Source organism: Phytophthora cinnamomi (assembly GCF_018691715.1).
Source record: "Phytophthora cinnamomi strain GKB4 chromosome Unknown Contig35, whole genome shotgun sequence".
NCBI classification, from domain to species: Eukaryota; Oomycota; class Peronosporomycetes; order Peronosporales; family Peronosporaceae; genus Phytophthora; species Phytophthora cinnamomi.
The window spans coordinates 596,557-614,359 of NW_027150968.1; the positions used below are offsets into that span (position 1 = coordinate 596,557).

At 53.2% G+C, this 17,803-nt stretch overlaps 5 protein-coding genes across 5 annotated transcripts; 3 read left to right on the forward strand and 2 right to left on the reverse strand.

The window, feature by feature from the left end:
* Window positions 1-1,873: 1,873 nt before the first annotated feature.
* IUM83_17021 (dead deah box rna) lies at window positions 1,874-2,429 on the forward strand (the record flags this gene model as incomplete). Its single annotated transcript, XM_067941946.1, has 3 exons — window positions 1,874-1,926; window positions 2,011-2,084; window positions 2,155-2,429. The coding sequence occupies 3 exons, from the start codon at window positions 1,874-1,876 to the stop codon at window positions 2,427-2,429; spliced, it is 402 nt and encodes a 133-aa protein (XP_067792423.1).
* A 7,392-nt stretch (window positions 2,430-9,821) lies between these two features.
* On the forward strand, window positions 9,822-11,711 carry IUM83_17022 (kelch-like protein diablo; the record flags this gene model as incomplete). Its single annotated transcript, XM_067941947.1, has 1 exon — window positions 9,822-11,711. One exon carries the CDS (start codon window positions 9,822-9,824, stop codon window positions 11,709-11,711), a length of 1,890 nt encoding a protein of 629 aa, XP_067792424.1.
* A 718-nt stretch (window positions 11,712-12,429) lies between these two features.
* IUM83_17023 (PNS1 protein) lies at window positions 12,430-14,038 on the reverse strand (the record flags this gene model as incomplete). The annotated part of the gene is made up of 2 exons (XM_067941948.1): window positions 12,430-12,540; window positions 12,626-14,038. The coding sequence occupies 2 exons, from the start codon at window positions 14,036-14,038 to the stop codon at window positions 12,430-12,432; spliced, it is 1,524 nt and encodes a 507-aa protein (XP_067792409.1).
* A 208-nt stretch (window positions 14,039-14,246) lies between these two features.
* Window positions 14,247-14,784, forward strand: IUM83_17024 (autophagy-related protein 12; the record flags this gene model as incomplete). The annotated part of the gene is made up of 4 exons (XM_067941949.1): window positions 14,247-14,295; window positions 14,353-14,489; window positions 14,586-14,648; window positions 14,725-14,784. The coding sequence occupies 4 exons, from the start codon at window positions 14,247-14,249 to the stop codon at window positions 14,782-14,784; spliced, it is 309 nt and encodes a 102-aa protein (XP_067792418.1).
* A 101-nt stretch (window positions 14,785-14,885) lies between these two features.
* On the reverse strand, window positions 14,886-15,995 carry IUM83_17025 (uncharacterized protein; the record flags this gene model as incomplete). Its single annotated transcript, XM_067941950.1, has 2 exons — window positions 14,886-15,491; window positions 15,768-15,995. The coding sequence occupies 2 exons, from the start codon at window positions 15,993-15,995 to the stop codon at window positions 14,886-14,888; spliced, it is 834 nt and encodes a 277-aa protein (XP_067792402.1).
* Window positions 15,996-17,803: the final 1,808 nt, after the last annotated feature.

Below are 17,803 nucleotides of genomic sequence, written 5' to 3' on the forward strand. Positions count from 1 at the left end.
TGTACGACTCGAGTGAATTGGTGGACGGCAGCTGGTCCTCCCGCTCCATAGACTGGAGCTCCGCCAACACATTCTTGAGCCGCGAGAGGACCCGCTCGCTTGCAGTTTGATGCTCGTGCATTTGCAGGCATAACGGTTGAGCCCTGGAGAGCGCGAGGGCGACAGGCCCCTCCCCAGGGACGACCAGGCCCAGCAGCGCACTAAACATCAGATACCTGACGAGTGATAGGCATTGCTGCAATTTTCAATCAGCTCTCCCTCTGTTAGAAACGTTTCTAACTGCAGTTACTCAAAAAGCAGTGTCACCAAATCTGGCGTATCAGATAAGACCCAAAAATTGACAACCAAAATGGGGAATCCGGTGTTCGAGTCTCGTGGGCGCAGTCACGCTGTGCTGCATGGAAGAAACTGGGGCGACCAGTGGCGGGAGGACTGCCAGGTGCAAGACGCGGAGGTTGACGCTGCAATTAAGGATAAATCGGTGGTTTTAAGAGACGTGCAGAGCTCCAGGGCTCGAGCTGAGACCTGGTTTACTTTACTTCCGAGGTGGAGGAGGGGACGGCGCAAGATGATTAGGTGGATGAAGCCAGTCATGGAGACGGTTGCCGCGGTGATGAAGACACTGAGTGGATTGACTGTGCTCAAGTGGTTTCTGCCGGAGTATGACGTGGAATTCGAGTCGAAGCAGCTCGTTTGGGTCGCTACTTCGCGGAGTGTTGTTGAGTTCTCGGGTGAATGCGGTGGTGAAGCGCTTTTGCGTTGACGAGTTGGTGGTGGAAGAGCATGTACAGATGGAGCTGGAGAAGGATTTGGAAACGTTGCATGCTCTGGACCACCCTAACGTTATGAGGATGCTTGGTGGGTCCCACGTCGTCTCGCCCCCATTCCTTGTATACGAAGATGCGAAGGGTGGTTCTTGAATCATTCAGAAGTGACCAAGGTCCGCATGTCAACGTTGCTCAATCACGCAGCTCTTAGACTGAGCCATCTTCACATAGGGCTGCTCGATATGCAATTTTGCATGGGTGTTCTTGTTCAAATAATCTTTGCATTATTCTACAGGCTAATTGCGCATTTTTCGCCTAACGGCCGGAACACTCCCAACATCCCAGAAGTCTCTATTGTAAGCAAGGAACATCAACACCTCCATGCTCGTGCGCATGTCGGTGTAGACCATATTCGTCTGCGAAAATAAAAAACCTCTCGTACTCATTTGACGTCGGTGGCACCCAAGCCGCTTGCATGTAGCTCGTGCGTGCGGGAGTCACCTTCTTAAAGTCCGGCGCCAAAAAGGAGCGAGTCGTTTCCTCCGTAGGCGGGGCAACAGCCGCACACCTGAAGCTCTTGCACGCTTCTTGTTCGTGAGCTGTCAAGCGGTCGCCAGTGATGATTTTCGTGATGCAGTGCTGGGTAGTTCACGATGGGCGCGTCCGGTGCCGTCTTTCCTCCATCGCTGGATATTGACGTACCACCCAGTCGAATGCACGACGGACGCCCACCAGCGTCAGCGTCGGGTCCTGCAGGGCCATTGTGACTTCTTCGAAGTCGAACAGCGTCTCAAGCAGCTTCTTCGCTCGACTTGATCCATCCTCCGACAGCAAATAGCTGGTCCTAAGATACTCGATATACTTCGTGTATGTTACCCCTCTGAATAGTAATTCCCTTGTGAATATGCTAATGAATTCAAAGTTATATGCATGTGTGAAGCCCGCTACGCTGTTGTGCAGAGAAGGCTGCAATAGTGAAAAGAAGTTACCTCACGACCAGCTTGTGAGCCATTGTATGTCGTAGAGCACGGAAAGCCCTCCCAGGAGGTGTTTTTACGGACTCGCCGCATGAGTTTTGTCTGAGCAATCCACCGACAAGCGTCGAGCTGAATGCTGACGGGTCTGCGCCCTACAACATCGAGAACCTTATGCAAGCTACGTACGTGTCCTGGCGTACATCTATCTATATGCTTGGTGACGATAAAGTCCCGATCGCTATGCGGTCGTTTTGATGCTGTTGTAGATGGCGCGTGAGCGATGGCAGCGGGAATTTGACGTGGCAACTCAACGGAGGACGGGTTCCTGATGATAATCATGGTAAGCGGAACGAGATATCCTTGTGTATGCGGCAGAAGCCTATAAGGCTGACTTAAGTTGTGCTTTGCAGCTAAGTGGGGCCTGACGACACCTCACTCCGGTCACGTGAATACCTCGAACGTAGCTCCCGTCCCACCAGGAGGCGTCACTCACGTCCGAGCCCAGCATCTCGGCCACCAGTGCCCACGGTGGAGCAGCAGCTCGTGGGCTTTTGACGAACACCAGCACATCCAGTTCATCGCTTGCTATTCCATCGTTAGCGAATTCTTGAAGTTGTTGATCCTCCCCCCAGTGGCTCAAACACGTGAACCCTCCGTCTCGCTGCCGCTTCATCCAGCAGTTTGAGTCGAAACTCCGAAACTCCGCCTTCATCGGGCCGGCCGGCTGCTGCTCTGGCAGATCGGGTCCAGCAGGGCATGGTAAAATGCCGAGGCGCTCGTGTTCTCCTGCTTGGGTCCGTCCGCGAATAATTTGTCGATAGCTGCGATGGTGTACTCGTGCTGACCGGTGAGCTTGACAACCTTGGTAGGTTACAACACAAATTTGCCTGTGGTGCCATCGAGGAGTGGGTACTTCAACTATTAAAATAGTTTGGTTTATTGCAGACATGCCGTACTCGCCGTATCCCACCTTCGATTGCCTGGACATCTTCCCCACCAGGCCAAACGTCCTCGCATACAAATTCCAATATCCTGGACAAGTCTACGTGACCAGACCATTTCCTGATACATTGCGCAAAATGGCAGAGGTGGAGGTGTGGGAACAAGGCGTGGTGGCTGGGTCGCCTGGGAACACTCGTGCGCGGCAATCACGACCACGAAGGTCAATCTGGAAGAGTATCGAGGAGAAATGGGGAGCCGTCCAAATTGAAAGTCAGGGTGCGTACTCCGTTGAGCGCCTCGAGAGTCTCAGCTTGTACTGCAAAACCACTTCTCGCGGCCGAGTCATATTACTTTGTTTCCTGTCGCCCGTCCCAGCGTTAGCGACAGCATTGGTGATAGAGAGCTTGCCGCTGCGATCTCCGTCGGAAGGGTGGGCCGCCAATTGGGTCTTTTGGGTACGGCTGCTCCTGGTTCAACTCATACTAAGCTTTGCCTCGACCTCGCACATGACTCGATTGATCCCCGGCCTCAATTTCACAATCGGCAAAATAATGGCGCTATCTATGGGGAAAAGCACTGCTTTCGTGGGTATTTGTCTTCTCGCCGCCGACAAGATTGGGTTTCCTGTGCCACTCATGATGCAACTCGCACCTGTTCCAATTGGAATTGTCAATCTGATTATGACTTTCCTTGTCTTGGGATCCGTCCTCTTCGCCAAAACTTCACCATTGAAGGCTCATGCCGACCGATTCAATCGCTTCCTATTGTCGATTTTAGCGCTAGCTGCAGCGTTCCCGATCTACAAGCTGCTATTTCAGCAAGTTCCAGACGGGTATCGAGGTGTTGCAGTCGTCATACTGCCGATATGGAAATTTGCAGCAAAGCGATTCATGGTGAGCAGTACGCGTAGACTGGAAGATATCATGCCACTTGCAGTGGCGTTTTGTGTGGATTTCTTGAGTACATTATTCATAGCGGTGTGTATGTCCACGTCAAGTTCCATATCCTTGATGCTGCTATTCATCGCAGCTAACATTGGACAGTCTCTGCTGGAATTCCGAGCGATGAGTGCAAATGGAAAACCGCTGTTCAAACTACTGGACGATCGGAGGAACTCTCAAACTCTTATATGCAAGAAATTCGACTCATTGGCCAGTACGAGCTTGCTGGTAATTATTCTTGAAGCAATGCAAAACTCGGTTTCGTTACCACCAAAGTCGCTGGAGAGAGTTCGGTTGTGGGCATGTCTCCCGTATCCACTCACGACCGAGAGGCTGGAGCATCTTCATACTCTTGATGCATCTGGTGTATACCGCCATCAAAATGGAAGAATTGCGGATCAAGAACACCATGTAAGCTTACGACGGCATGAATACCAACACAGACGAAGTGCATCGATTACCCCACACTCTGGTGAAAACAAATCAGCAAATCTACATACAGACCTAGGTACAGAAGCTACCCAGGCACTGAATAAGATTGTGGTTCGAGGTGTGCAACTTCTGTTTCATGCCGAATACGTCGCTCTCGTCCAGTACGTAGAGTCGATGGTTCCAATAGTCTTCCTGATCTACAAGTCCGTACTCGAGCACTTGCCAAACGTTGTGTATTACCCAGGCGGTGCTGGTGCCTGGGACATGCAGTCGACATCAAACACTGCGCTGTTTGCGGTGATGGAAGTGGTGTTATTACTCTTTTTCGACACGTTGCTTCGTCACAAATTTGGGTTCTCTCCATTGTACCAGGTGGCGTTTGTGCTCGAAACGGAGTTTCATGTGGTTCAATCTATGCTTTTCGGATCTATTATATTCGTATTACAATACGATCTGGAGCATTTCGGTAAGTATTGCGTTGTACGCTTGGAAAATCCGGGGCCATTAGTTTTAAGAGCAACGTCTTCATTTGTTGCGTTTGTGTAGGTGCTGACTTTACGCTTCGGTTCGAGTGGCTTCGCGACAAACATGACTAGGAATTCTGCCAAGATGACATAAACTTGAGCTGCTTAAACTACATATAGTGGAACTGGGGGACACCAATTTTGGTCGCCATCTCATACTAACTGTCACTAGTACTTCAAAACAGGGCATAAAACCCAAAGTGAAATCGACCGTACTGAAGTAGCAAACTCGCAGACAGTTCGTTTTGATTTTATCCACAATGGCGAACCCGCCTCAGGTTAAAATACAATCCGCTGAAGTTTATAGCTAGCTAGCTAGCCGACTAACGATTGCTTTCCTGCTCAATTGCAACCGATTCGTTTTGTGTAGAAATGTTGACTGTTGTGTAAAAATGTTGACTCGGGTGACAGCCTGTTATCAATAACAGGAGACTTGGAGGCAGCAACAAAGGAGCATAGGTGGCAGTGCCAACGTGGCGCACAGGAGTCAATCATGAGACGTGCATGGTGGGTTAATAATATTACTTCTCGAGTACTAACTGCTCTGTGAGAGCTAGACTGCAATACCACATTGCTTCATTTACGAGATCATGTAGTACATGCTCGGTGTACTGCCATTTTACCGCTGGGACGACCAAGTTCGGATTGTTTCGTTCGTTTTCCTAGCGCTTTATCCTCGACGCAAATTCGGATTCTCTTCGTTGTATCAACTTGCAATCGTGCTAGACCCAAGTTTATCTGGTCACGGCTTTCTCGTTGTTGAGGTGTTGAATCTTGTGCAGTACGAACTCGTCCACTTAGGTTAGCATTTTGATGTTCATTTGTCGGAAAAACGGGTAACACTTTCACTTTTTTGTTTATTTCTGCAGGGGTCGATTACAGCTTTCGCCTTGATTGGCTTTGTGGCAGGAGTTTGTAGTTATGGATATTCACTTGAACTCAACCCCGAGTTATCAAAGCGACCAGAAGGACGACGCGTTGACGCTTAATGTTGGCAACTGAGTCGGTTCGAGATGCTCCTCGATTTTCTTGATGCAACCTCGATGACACATTCGCATATCGGGAGTACTGGATCAAATGAAGCATCTTCCCCGGCAGCAGGTCGGGGGGAACAGCGACAAATCCCAGAGATTACAGACTCCCCTAGCAGGGCTCTCAATATGCAATTTTGTGTGGATGTTCTCGTTCAAATGACGGTGAAATAATCATTACATTATTCTTCAGTCTAATTGCGCATTTTTCGCCTAATGTCCTAAACACTCCCAACATCCCAGAAGTCTCTATTGTAAGCAAGGAACATCAACACCTCCAGCGTGTTGACATTCATGCTCGTGCGCATGTCGGTGTAGACCGTATTTGTCTGCGAAAAAAAAAAATACTCTCGCACTCATACGTCGGTGGCACCCAAGCCGCTTGCATGTAGCTTGTGCGTGCGGGAGTCACCTTCTTAAAGTCCAGCGCCAAAAAGGAGCGAGTCGTTTCCTCCGTAGGCGGGACAACAGCCGCACATCTGAAGCTCTTGCACGCTTCTTGTTCGTGAGCTGTCAAGCGGTCGCCAGTGATGATTTTCGTGATGCAGTGCTGGGTAGTTCACGATGGGCGCGTCCGGTGCCGTCTTTCCTCCATCGCTGGATATTGACGTACCACCCAGTTGAATGCACGACGGACGCCCACCAGCGTCAGCGTCGGGTCCTGCAGGGCCATTGTGACTTCTTCGAAGTCGAACAGCGTCTCAAGCAGCTTCTTCGCTCGACTTGATCCATCCTCCGACAGCAAATAGCTGGTCCTAAGATACTCGATATACTTCGTGTATGTTACCCCTCTGAATAGTAATTCCCTTGTGAATATGCTAATGAATTCAAAGTTATATGCATGTGTGAAGATGCCTGTCTTCACAAGCAAGGCGTCGTGCACGGTGAACTTCAGTTGAACAGCATTTTTTGTGAGTGACACTGGAGAGGTGAAGTTAGCTGAGTTTGGCGTGGAATCTCTGCAAGCACACTCAGGCAGCCCCATGGTGTTTGGCAACTTACGTTGGCGAACACCAGCGTGTTTGGTGGGTCGAGCTACCTTCGCCTCCGACGTGCATTCGTTGGCAATGTGCATGATTGAAGCTGCTACAAACGGCCTCAGACTCGCGCATTTAGATGATAACTGTGTTCGCGAGATCGTGCAAATTGGAGTGATCCCCAGTAGGCCAGACAGCATGACGGGTGAGGTCTGGGTGCTTGTGGTTTCCAAAGCTCAGCCCCGAAAAAAGAGTTGGGTTCAAAAGTGTGATGAATCTCAAACTATTTGCTGAACCCAATAGCTGCTGCACGTGTACTGCGCCAATCTCAGCCGAGTGGTTCTTTTGCTCGCAATGTGGGACCCAACTGCCTCCCAGCACACCCCTGGTAACTTGTATATCCCAGAACTCATTGCGGTGACCCGGACCGAGTCTGCAGAAAAACAAAGTCAAGCTCTACTGCAACTCGTTCAAGCCTGCGCCGATGATGAGAACGGCCAACAAATTTATGACAAGGATGTTGTTTCGGCGTTAGTTGATTTGGTGAAAAATGGTCGCACCCAATTCGCTCAAGTGTGCGCACTTCAATGTTCAAAACGCTGAGGTTAACTTCCAGCTATTCAAGCGGGAAACTTATAGCGCTTGGACAGTCTATTCAAGTTGTGGAGCCGCGAGAATGGGCCTTGCTTGTGGACACTTTGATAAATGGTGGTAGCAGATAAGACCAATTGAGGGTCGTGATACATTGCGCGGGTGCTATTAAAGCGAATTGTGGCAGAGAACTACAAAACTCTAGGGCAGTGGAAGCCCTTGTAGCGTTGCTGAAAAGAGGTGATGAAGCAACGACATTCTGATAGGCCATTACCATTGGCTTTTTTCTAGGCAGTAAAGATGTACATTGGCGGGTGTTTTTGCAGAACGAGGAGATAGTAACTCTGGTAAAATTCTTCGAACTGGTACTGATATGCAGAAGACATACTCAGCCTGGGTGTTGTGCCGTCTTGCTATCAGCGGTACCACCGGCGACATCGAAGGAAATGAAGGGTTAGTTTCAGTGCTTGTGTCACTACTCGAGGTGGGGAATGAAGATCAGAAAAGATGGCAGCAACTGCATTGATGAGCTTTGGTAATAGGAAGTCGACCAAGAATGCAAGCACAAGGAAGGGAGCGATACCCCGTTGCTTAGTGCTACTTCGGAGTGGAACTCGTGCGCTAAAGGATATTGGAGCTCGGTTGCTGGCTGTCTTGGACACCAATACTGGTAGCTACCGAGTAATTGTGGAGGAGTGAGGCTTACCGGTTTTGGTAGAGCTCCTCCGAGTCGGATCGAATGTTCAGAAGGAGCAATCAACCCAAATATTGGCAACTCTATCTTCTGATGGGAGTAACAGCATCATACTCGCTAAAGAGGGTGTTTCGCCGCCAATTGTGGAGTTTCTTTGGTTTTGTATTAATGAGCAGACGGAGCAAGCGATGAACGCGCTGGCTAATCTACTGCAGTCTCAACGGAATCTAAATTTCCACGATGCACTGTGCTGAGCAATCCTCGCGAACAGCATAGCTTCAAACCGCACTGCACTCACGTGCAGAAACCACGAAGGCAACGCCCTATCTGTTGTTCATCGCCGCAAAAATTATCTGTATCAACAACTTCATCCAGTCAATGGACATATCCGTATTTCGTTCTTCTCTTTTTTTTTACTTCGAACTTCAACGTAAAATAGGACTCTGTCTGGGTCCTGCAGCCCTGAAGATCACGAAGAACTACCGCAGCATATTATACAGTGGAAGTTATTACCGTCTCCGCATTGCAACGCTCATAGTGCCACGGGAAGTACCAGTCATCCGGAGAGGCTACGTCCAAAGACTCGAACACCGCGGCAAGGTGTTGGTTCAACCCCCACAATTCACCCGTCATTTTAGTGTGCTCTGCGATCAGAAAGACTAGTTTTTTGTCTTGATGCTATCTCAAAACGCCAGAAAACTTGTCATGGCCTCGATGAATTTGTTGAGCAGTTCCATTGACCACGGAGGATGGCCCACATTGTCGATTGCGACCAGTTCTGCGAAGAGGTTGTGGAGGCGCGCGCCGAGCTGGTAGCACTGCCGTAGCTCTCGTGTTGTGAACCGCTGATACGCGGAATAGAGCTAAATTAGAAACTGAGAATTGACAGGGTTAGCTGCGTGCTGTGTTCCTAACGCTAGACTAACTGCATGCACGCACTAGGGCTTCCTCCTTGACTGGGTTCGCACCTAAAGTTGGGTGTACATCCGAGTTGGGTGTCAGCTGGCTCATGCTAGTTGCGTATGGATGAATAGATGTAGTTTCTGACCATCGCCTGTCGGGATACGCCAAGCACAACGGCCTTAGCTCCTTCATTAGCCGACACAGAGAGAAGATTCGCACGAGGGATTCGCGTATGGGCCCCTCGCCGGGGACCAACAATTTGTCAAGGCAGCTGGTCATTATCGACTTCTGGAGAAATCTTTCTAGACGCTGCTAAGATGCATAATTGTCGGGATGCAACTACTGTTATATCTGCAGACTGTACTGGTTAAGCCTACCGTAAAAGCAACGCTGTCTTGCCCATAAAACAATGGATGCATTAGTGGATGAAAGACGTAGTTTTGCGCAGTTGGATGGCAGATCTCGCATCCCCGCTACATTATAAGCGGCAACGTTTCGTGTGCTCGTGCCGAGTTGTAAGCGCCAGCACCACGAATCAACAACTCTTCATACTTCTTGAAGTAGGTTGTTGTAAATCTAAGTGTAATACATCTCGCCTATGCAGAAAAAAATATGCAACTCGCAACCAAGTTTGCATGACAGTAACGCGAGGCTCCACGGGGAAATGCAGTCATTGCCATGAACTGCTTCCTGCTGTCGCTGCGTTATACTTGTCCCTGGTGGAAACGCAGACCACGAACACGACGTCCAAAAGCACAACACCCTACAGGTAGATGCAAGCAGTCACTTAGCTGACAACTTGTCAGTCAGTGCCCAGCGGCCAACACCCTCTCCACTCTGTCGTCACCGATGCTGTTTCACGTGGCGACGGCCAAAAAGCGACCTACACTTGCAGTTGAGGCAGCTGTACTCCCGGCGGTCCACTCTTCCTTTCTCTCGCCCTGGCGCGACCTTCTTGCAACCTGCTCCACGCAGACACGCGCCTCTTCGTCAGTATCGAATCTGAGAACCGCGCGAGAGGTCAGTCGGGAGGAAGGAAGCGATGGCCTCGCGCATGGAGAACAGCAGCCAGCAGCTGGCGGCGCCCGTGCGCAGCGGCGCCGACGCGCAGCAGGCGCAGCGCCAGCGGCTGCTGGACATGTGCGCTCGCCGCGAGCTGACGGACGTGCTGCTGCTGCTGCAGCCCGAGCCAAACCAGGCGCAGCAGGAGGTGGCGGCGCACCGCGTGGTGCTGGCCGCCGCCAGCCCCTTCTTCCGCGCGCTGTTCACGGGCGGCATGCGCGAGTCGCAGCAGCCAGCGCCGCGCGTGCCGCTGCCCGGCGTGCCCGCCGCCGCCTTCCGCGAGCTGCTGCGCTACATGTACGTGGGGGAGCTGCGCGTGGCGGGGGACACCATCCTGTCGGTGCTGCACGCGGCCAACCGCCTGGAGCTGCAGGAGGTGGTGGAGATCTGCTGCAAGCAGCTCATGCTCGAGCTCAGCGTGCACAACTGCGTGGACATCTACGTGTGCTGCGAGCAGCTGCAGATGCGCGCGGCCTGCCGCCTGCTGGCGCGCGCCGCGCGCGCCATGATCGACACGTTCTTCAGCGACGTGTACCAGAGCGAGGGCTTCAAGAACCTGTCGCTGGACGCCGTGCTCAAGGTGCTGCGGCACCAGCAGCTCGGCGGCTGCGCGGACTGCTCGGCGGACGACGCCGCCGTCAAGGCCTGGATGCTGCACGACCCCAGGACCAGGCAGAGGGAGCTGTCCGTCGCGCTGCAGAGCCCACGCGGCGCTGAGGACGACAGCACGGACGAGATGATCCTCAGTCGGAGAAACAGCGACACCGCCATGGTCAACAGCAAGGAGCGGCTGTCGGTCGTCGCCGCTGAAGCGGAAGAAGCGACGGACGGAGAGATGCTGAGTGCCGTGGCCAGCGAGGTCGAGGACAACGCCCAGCAACAGCTCACACCGACCATCTTCGTGGTCGGAGGGTTCAACAACCCCGGCGCGCTCAACACGGTGGAGTATCTGGACTTCCATCGAGGAGAGTGGTTCCCCGCGACGCCCATGGCCACCAGGAGGTCGTACAGTGGAGTCGCGGTCCCCGGGGATAACAAGATTTACGTCATGGGAGGCACCAGCAGCAGCTCGCAGCACCACAAGACAATGGAGAGGTACGACCCGGAGACGAATGTGTGGGCGCCGATGCCGCCCATGACACATGCTCGCAGTTACTTGGGTGCAGCAGTGGTGGGGGATTTCATCTACGCCGTGGGAGGATTTAATGGACAGGCACACTTATCTTCGGTTGAGCGGTTCGATCTGCGTAAACAGCAGTGGGAGCAGATACCGCCGCTGTCGACGGGGCGCAGTGGACTCGCCGTCGTTGCTCTGAATAACTTGGTGTACGCAATTGGCGGCTATGACGGCAGGAAGCATTTGAAAAGTGTCGAAGTCTTCGATCCGCAGACGAATCAGTGGTCGTCGATTGCCAGCATGCGCTATGCGCGAAATGGCCCCGCCGCTGTGGTGCAGGAGCACAGCAACAGCATTTTGGTATTTGGAGGCGAGTCTCGGCATGGCGCACGAATGAACACAAGTGAACGCTTGGACTTGAACAGTGGGAAGTGGAGTGACGTTGATGCTTTTGCAGATTGTCGGAGCGGCCATGTTGCATTCAGCTTTCTCAGCGAATCGTTCCTGTTTTGCTTGGGGGGCTCCAACAAAAAGGACGAGTATCTGGATACCGTTCATCGGTATGACTACCTGTCCAAGCAATGGTCGCTTCACTCGCAGATGCGAGCCCAGCGCTGTGGCTTAAATGTTGCCGTGGTGAAAACGACCCCTCATGCCGAGTGTTTTTCAGCGCAGAGGGCTAAGGAACGAATGTACAAACAAAACTACTTCTATCGAAAGCAATACCGAGTCATGTCCGCGGAGGGAGCTTGATTTCAGAAATACTTCAAAGTATAAAGTAACTTGTATTTTGTTGTGGGTGTGATAATTGTACGTGGGATACCTTTGTTGATCTTCCCGCTGGAAGGAATCCTCACTTTATTGTTGGCTTAAATGTCAAGTGCTAATGTTGCAAAGGTGATGATTGATAATTCAGCATTGATGAAGACACCCAAATCGTGAATTTTTGGATGTCATGGGCCATGACTCATGGTATTACCAATGCAAAAACCAAGAAGCAGCATTGGTTGAAGAGCTATCGTCTTTTATAAGAATCGTAGGCGCATTAAGCTGAATGTGTATTAGACTCAATCCAACGACCTCTTCGTAGTAGCGCTTCGCCAACAACCAACCAATACACTGCGCACGCGGCCACCCCGCCGTCGTCCGAGGAACGCTTAAACGTTATTACGTGTTGCTGCCTTCTCTTGGGGCCTCTCGGACCGTGTATCTACTACAAGGATTAGTCTCCAGCGTGGATTTTCATGCCCTTGAATGAATTTTGCATAGAACGCCTTTAAAAGAAATCAAACTTTTGGTGTATATCATCTCGACGACAAGCCTGCTTGTCGGGATCGGGGCCCCTAACGACAGGAAGAGTGGGTGAGAAAGGAGAGGCCTGCAATCAAACACGCCTCACTCAGCACTTGGTATGGACCAACGCACTATCCCCAGTAGCACGGTTATAAGTTTGCAGTATTCCGACGCTCATTTAGACCGCCGAACCGTAAGCAGAAAGCAAAGCGTCGCCGTGGAATTCGCGCCATCCAGACACCAAGTCATCATACTCCGCGGGGTGGTTGCGGTTGAACGCAACGGGGTCCTAATAGCAGAACAAACAAGAACGTAGTGTTAGGCAAACAATATCTCAACAAGAGAAATAACCAGGAGACCGCTAATGTACATACCTCGGCGAAGCAAACAAAAATCGTGTGCAGAGCTGCGATGATTACATGAGCCAAGATCAGCGCCATGCTGAAGCCCACCATGAAACCGATCAGAGCCATCGTTCCGTAAACGTTCATTCGAGACCCCAGCGCGGTGAACCACTCCACCGGCGAGAAGCGCACCATCAGAAGTCCAACGCAGCACGTCACGATACCAATGCCCAGCGCTCCAAACGATAGCGCGCCCGACGTCAAGTCATCATTAATCACTGCCGTCCATCCGCGGTTGTTAAACAGATCCATGACCGCCTTGCCGCTCGTGCGGAAGGGGTAGCCGTACACACCGACGTAAATGTAGGCCCACTGGTTGATATACTCCATGATATTGGCCAGGCAGCTCAGGATGCACTCGGCCATGCAGGCCAGACAGGCCAGTCCGCCGTTGTTTTCTTCGTTGGCACGGCGTTTGGCCATGTCGGCCATGGTCCTGAGCGCCTGGAGCACCGCCACAATGAGCGAGCCGTAGCAAATGGACCCGAAGCTCGTCGTCAGGGAGCGGTACAGCGCGCCGAGCGTGGCCTTGCGGGCGTTGGGCTGGTACCACCAGGTGGCGACCACCCCCGCCGTGGAGCACGTGAGGATGTTCTGCAGCACTTGTTGGCCCCAGTACACGCTCACCAGCATGTAGAAGAGCGCCGCGTAGGCCGGCAGCGCCACACAGAGGCCGCCGTGGTAGCGTCCCTGACTGGCGAGGTCGATCTCGCGGTCGCAGTTCGGGTCGGCGTCCACGAAGACCTGGTGCATGCCGAGCGCGGCCACGCCCCAGAGGAGCAGCCAGGCCAGCTGCTGCAGCACCAGCACGAAGGCCAGCGCGAAGACGGCCGAGTGCTGCTTGAGCGCGGCGCAGGCCGCCTTCAGGTTGGCGGAGGCGAAGCCGATGCGGTTCTGCACGGCGTAGATGTACCAGACGTTGAGCGCCGCCATGAGCAGGAAGACGAGCGCGGCCCAGACGTTGACGGCGAAGGTGGAGACGGCGAAGCCCAGCACCAGCGCCACGTTGAGCCAGAGCGCCACGCGGATCATGGAGGCCGCGTACGTCATGAGCAGCTTGATCCAGGCCAGCGACAGCGCCGTGCCCAGCAGGCAGAGCAGGCCGATCATGGTCCAGGCCACCGAGTGGCCCGTGGGCACGCGGCCGTCGCTGCGGTTGCGCCCCATGTCGTCCTTGAGCGCCGGCACGCCCTTCCAGAGCGCCAGCGCCAGCAGCGCCGCCGCGTTGGCCAGGAACAGCGCGGCGAAGAACCAGTCGTTGCACTTGGGCGCGGGCGCCTCCAGGCGCAGGCTGCTCACGGCGCTCGAGGGCGGCGAGCGCCGCTCCTTGCCGCCGCTCGGGCTCACGAGCATGGGCTCCGTCTCGCTCACGGGCGTGTACATGGTCGCCGAGTCACTGGCGTTATTACTAGTGAGACTGATGGCGACTCTTTCTCTTTGAGGTGCGGATAATTAGAGAAAAAAAAGACCTGATGGTGCTGCTGGCGAGACGCCATTGGCTGGATCTTCAGATGGGAAAGATGGTGTGGCGCACATGGAGGATGCGAACGTAGGAGTGATGGTCCGTTTCAATCCGCTAAGTTCGAGGCGCATGGCGGAGGCGGAGGCGGCGGATGCGCGGCCTCTGGGCCCAGCGAAAGGTGCGGACAAGCGCGGCTGTTGACGTGGTGTGCGGGAGGGCTGACGCGGTGCCGCAGTGACGCTGCAGTTCGTGGCCACGGGCAGCGCGCCGCTCATGAAGCGCACCAAGTTCACCGTGAGCGGCCACGACCAGCTGAGCGTCGTGTATAAGTTTTTGAGGAAGCAGCTGCGGCTCAAGGACAGCGAATCGCTGGTGGGTGGGAGGACGAACGCTTGGTTGGGTGGTTGATGAGGTGGTTTTTTTAACGCCAGGATGAGGTTTTATAACACCTGGGTGTTTTGGCTGCAGTTCGTGTACTGCAACAGCTCGTTCGCGCCGTCGCCCGACCAGAGACTCAGCTCGCTCTTCCAGGTGAAGGATTCGACTCTGGCCAATAATGTTTATTTTATCTTATTTATTTATCGTCCTGCTGCTGCCGTTGTTGCAGAGCTTCCAAGTGGGGGATGTGCTGGTGCTAAACTACAGCCTCACGCAGGCCTGGGGATAAAGGAAGCACGAAATAAAATGCCGCCACAGTATCTCTGATATGGTGCTGTGTTTGATCCCGAGCAGAATATTGTTGTGACGGCGGATGTCCAGGTCGCCAAGTTACACGGACCCAACGAGAGCCTCGACTTCGGCGCGGGAGGCCTCGTGCCGTTGCTGCAGCTGCTGCAGCTCGGCGCTGAGCTCGTCGTCATCCGAGTCGTCGTCGATGACGGTGTTGGGGTTCCTTGCCTTCGGGACCTGCGCCTGGGTGCGGGACGATCGCGGGCCTTCACTCGGAAGCTCTCCCTCCGCCGAGTCCGATCGCTGCGACAGCCTTGGCTTCGGCACGCGTTTCGCGAACGCCAGCCCCTTTTCACGCGTCGACTTGGTCTTTGCAGGTGGCTTTAGGTCAGTGCTGGACTCGCCGGGCTTTTTCGCCTGGGCATTTTTGTTGATGACTCGCAGGTTTTGCGAGAAGGCCTTGATACGTTCGTTCTTCGCGCGCTTCTCGACTAGTTCGTCGGTGTTCAGGTCCGGCTGCAACTTCCCCAGCTCGTAGTATCCGTCCGGTTTTTCCTTCTTGTATTGGGAAAGCTTGCAAGGTTCGTACTGCACAGGGCGCGCCTTTCGACTGAAGGCGAGTTGATCCTGATCCGTGACGACGCGGCTCTCATTGATCTCTCGAGGTGATCGACACTCCTTTGGCGAATCCTGTATCGGTGAATTCTTGACTGTTCGGTCTGGGGACCGAATTGAAGGGGCTTGTCGAGGAGGTTGGACGTCCGCGTAATCGTCTCGTACGCGCCCGGGGATGCGAGTTTGCTCGTAATACTCGTAGTTTGTTTGTCCTCGCGCACTCTTTGCTTCGTACGGGTTTGCTTTACCCCGTGGTGACACCACCGCAGCTTCGTGTGGTGCGTTTTTAGTTGGTGAATGCTGGGATTGAATTGGATGTGGTGCTGCTGCTTGGCTTGCTACTGCCTGATTGCGATCAGTGCGAGCTTGAACCTTGGTTGGTTGCCTCAACATCGTTGGACTAGCGCCACCGTCATGATTCATGTTGTTGTTCCCAGTAGGACGCTGCTGCTGTGACTGTTTTTCATGATGTGCAGGCTGCGATCTACGTTTTGGGGCCCCAACGCGGATTTCTTCGCTTCCGTCGGCCTTTTTCAGGTGACCTTGCGCTGTCACCGTAGCGATTTTACCTTGGAAGCGGTCGAGGAAGCTCATCTATCCGGTATGCAGGATGACTTCTGGTGTTTCGCGAAGCCCCCGACTCCAACCAACGGACGCACAAAACAAACAACTCGAAATAGTTGCATGATCTCCGAACCGTGCATACCCGTTATAGCAGTGGGAAACTTCTAGCTCTATGTACAGTCAGTAGACACATCGTATTAATACTACTGTACATGTATTGTGCCTTTCTGTCGTTTTGCCATCCTTCGGAGATAGCTGCGTAGGGGTTCCGAGCATAGAGTGATCTTCCTAATCTGTAACATGGACCTGTAAAAATTGGATTAATTAAAGGTTAGCTGATTGATAAAATTTCTGACTGGACAGCCGGCGCACACACGCGGCCCACATTCCAGCTTTCGCCGGCTCAAGTGCAAGTGCGATCTCAAAGACCAAGCCACTCTCGCGACCAGGCTGGCAGTGCGCGCGTACACTCCAACAACACCGTGGCACAACGGCAGAGTTCCGCTGGGCGGGGGGGGGGGGGGGAAGATTCGATTCCTCCCGGTGGTATTACTTGGTACGCGCGTGTGTCGCCGCCTGGTTCGAGCTGCAGTGACACAACAACAGCCGTATACAAGCGACAAGTGCTTCAGGGAAAATTTGCTGAGCGGGGGGGGGGTCTGGAACGTGTGTGCTCATATACAGAGATGAAGGTGTGGGCGGCTGGCGATAACGGGCAGTTTGGACACTCGCTTTCCCCGACTAAACGGAAGGGTCACTTGGGCAGGGGTATTCCTCGTCGGCCAGCCATAGCGACGAAGTAGAGATCTAGTTACATGGAATAGTGACCCTGGCACTATTCAGGGATGGCTGCAAAAGGTCACTCCCCTGAGTAGTGACACAATAGGCTTGAGAGCCAACCGATACATTTTATATAGGATAAACTACAGGGAACTTCGGATTTGTATGCAGGCCAAATCTGTACTAACCTATAAATACATTCAGTCTCAGATCTACCGTACTTCTGATCAATCAGCCCCTTTAGGCCAGGGACACGTGAACTGCCGTTCACTGAGAGTTTGTATACTCTCGTTAGCACACTTCCTCTGTGCAAGGTGCTCGTGTGGCCCCGTCACACTTGGTAGCACTTGTAGTCAATCCCACACCTACGCGGGTAGATTGGACTACCTGAATCCTCTGTGGTCTCAACGAGTGAGCCAAGATGGATAGAAGTGAGTTTCCTCACTTGAACGACTCGCAGTTCGAGTCAGTTCGGAAAATGGCAGGCATCTTTGAAACAGATGCTCTGCGTAGCTTAGTGGCAGCGACGCCAGCTGAGCAGGTCGAGCGCATCAGCGCGTTCGACACCTACGAGCAAGGGCTCATTGACCATGTTCAGGGGCTGCAGGCTCCGGCAGCCGCGCCGAAGCCGTTGAGGCTGAAGGTTCACTCCTTTGAAGGGAAGGAGGGTGAGAACTGAAGAAGGTCGTAGTTGGGTCTTGCACTGGTTGACTTGGTCGTAGACACCACCGAGGCTTGAGGCGAGGCGAGGAAGGTCATTTGGGGGGGGTTAAATCGAAATTCAGAAGTGATTGGATTGTTGGAGCTTACACCCGAGGCTAGTGCTAAAGACACGCTGCCATGCGTCCTATCAACTAGTGCGTCTAATCAACCATCATTCTACACTACTCGTCCAATCAACCTACTCATCTAATCAACGTGTGGTCGTATTGGACCGGTTCGGTTAACCGGTTCGGGTACCTCGGAACTGGTACAGTGTACCAAGGTTCCGTACCCTGCAACACGCCCCCTCAATGCGAAGACGCGTGAACGCCGAGCGCAGCCGTCAAGTCCTTGTG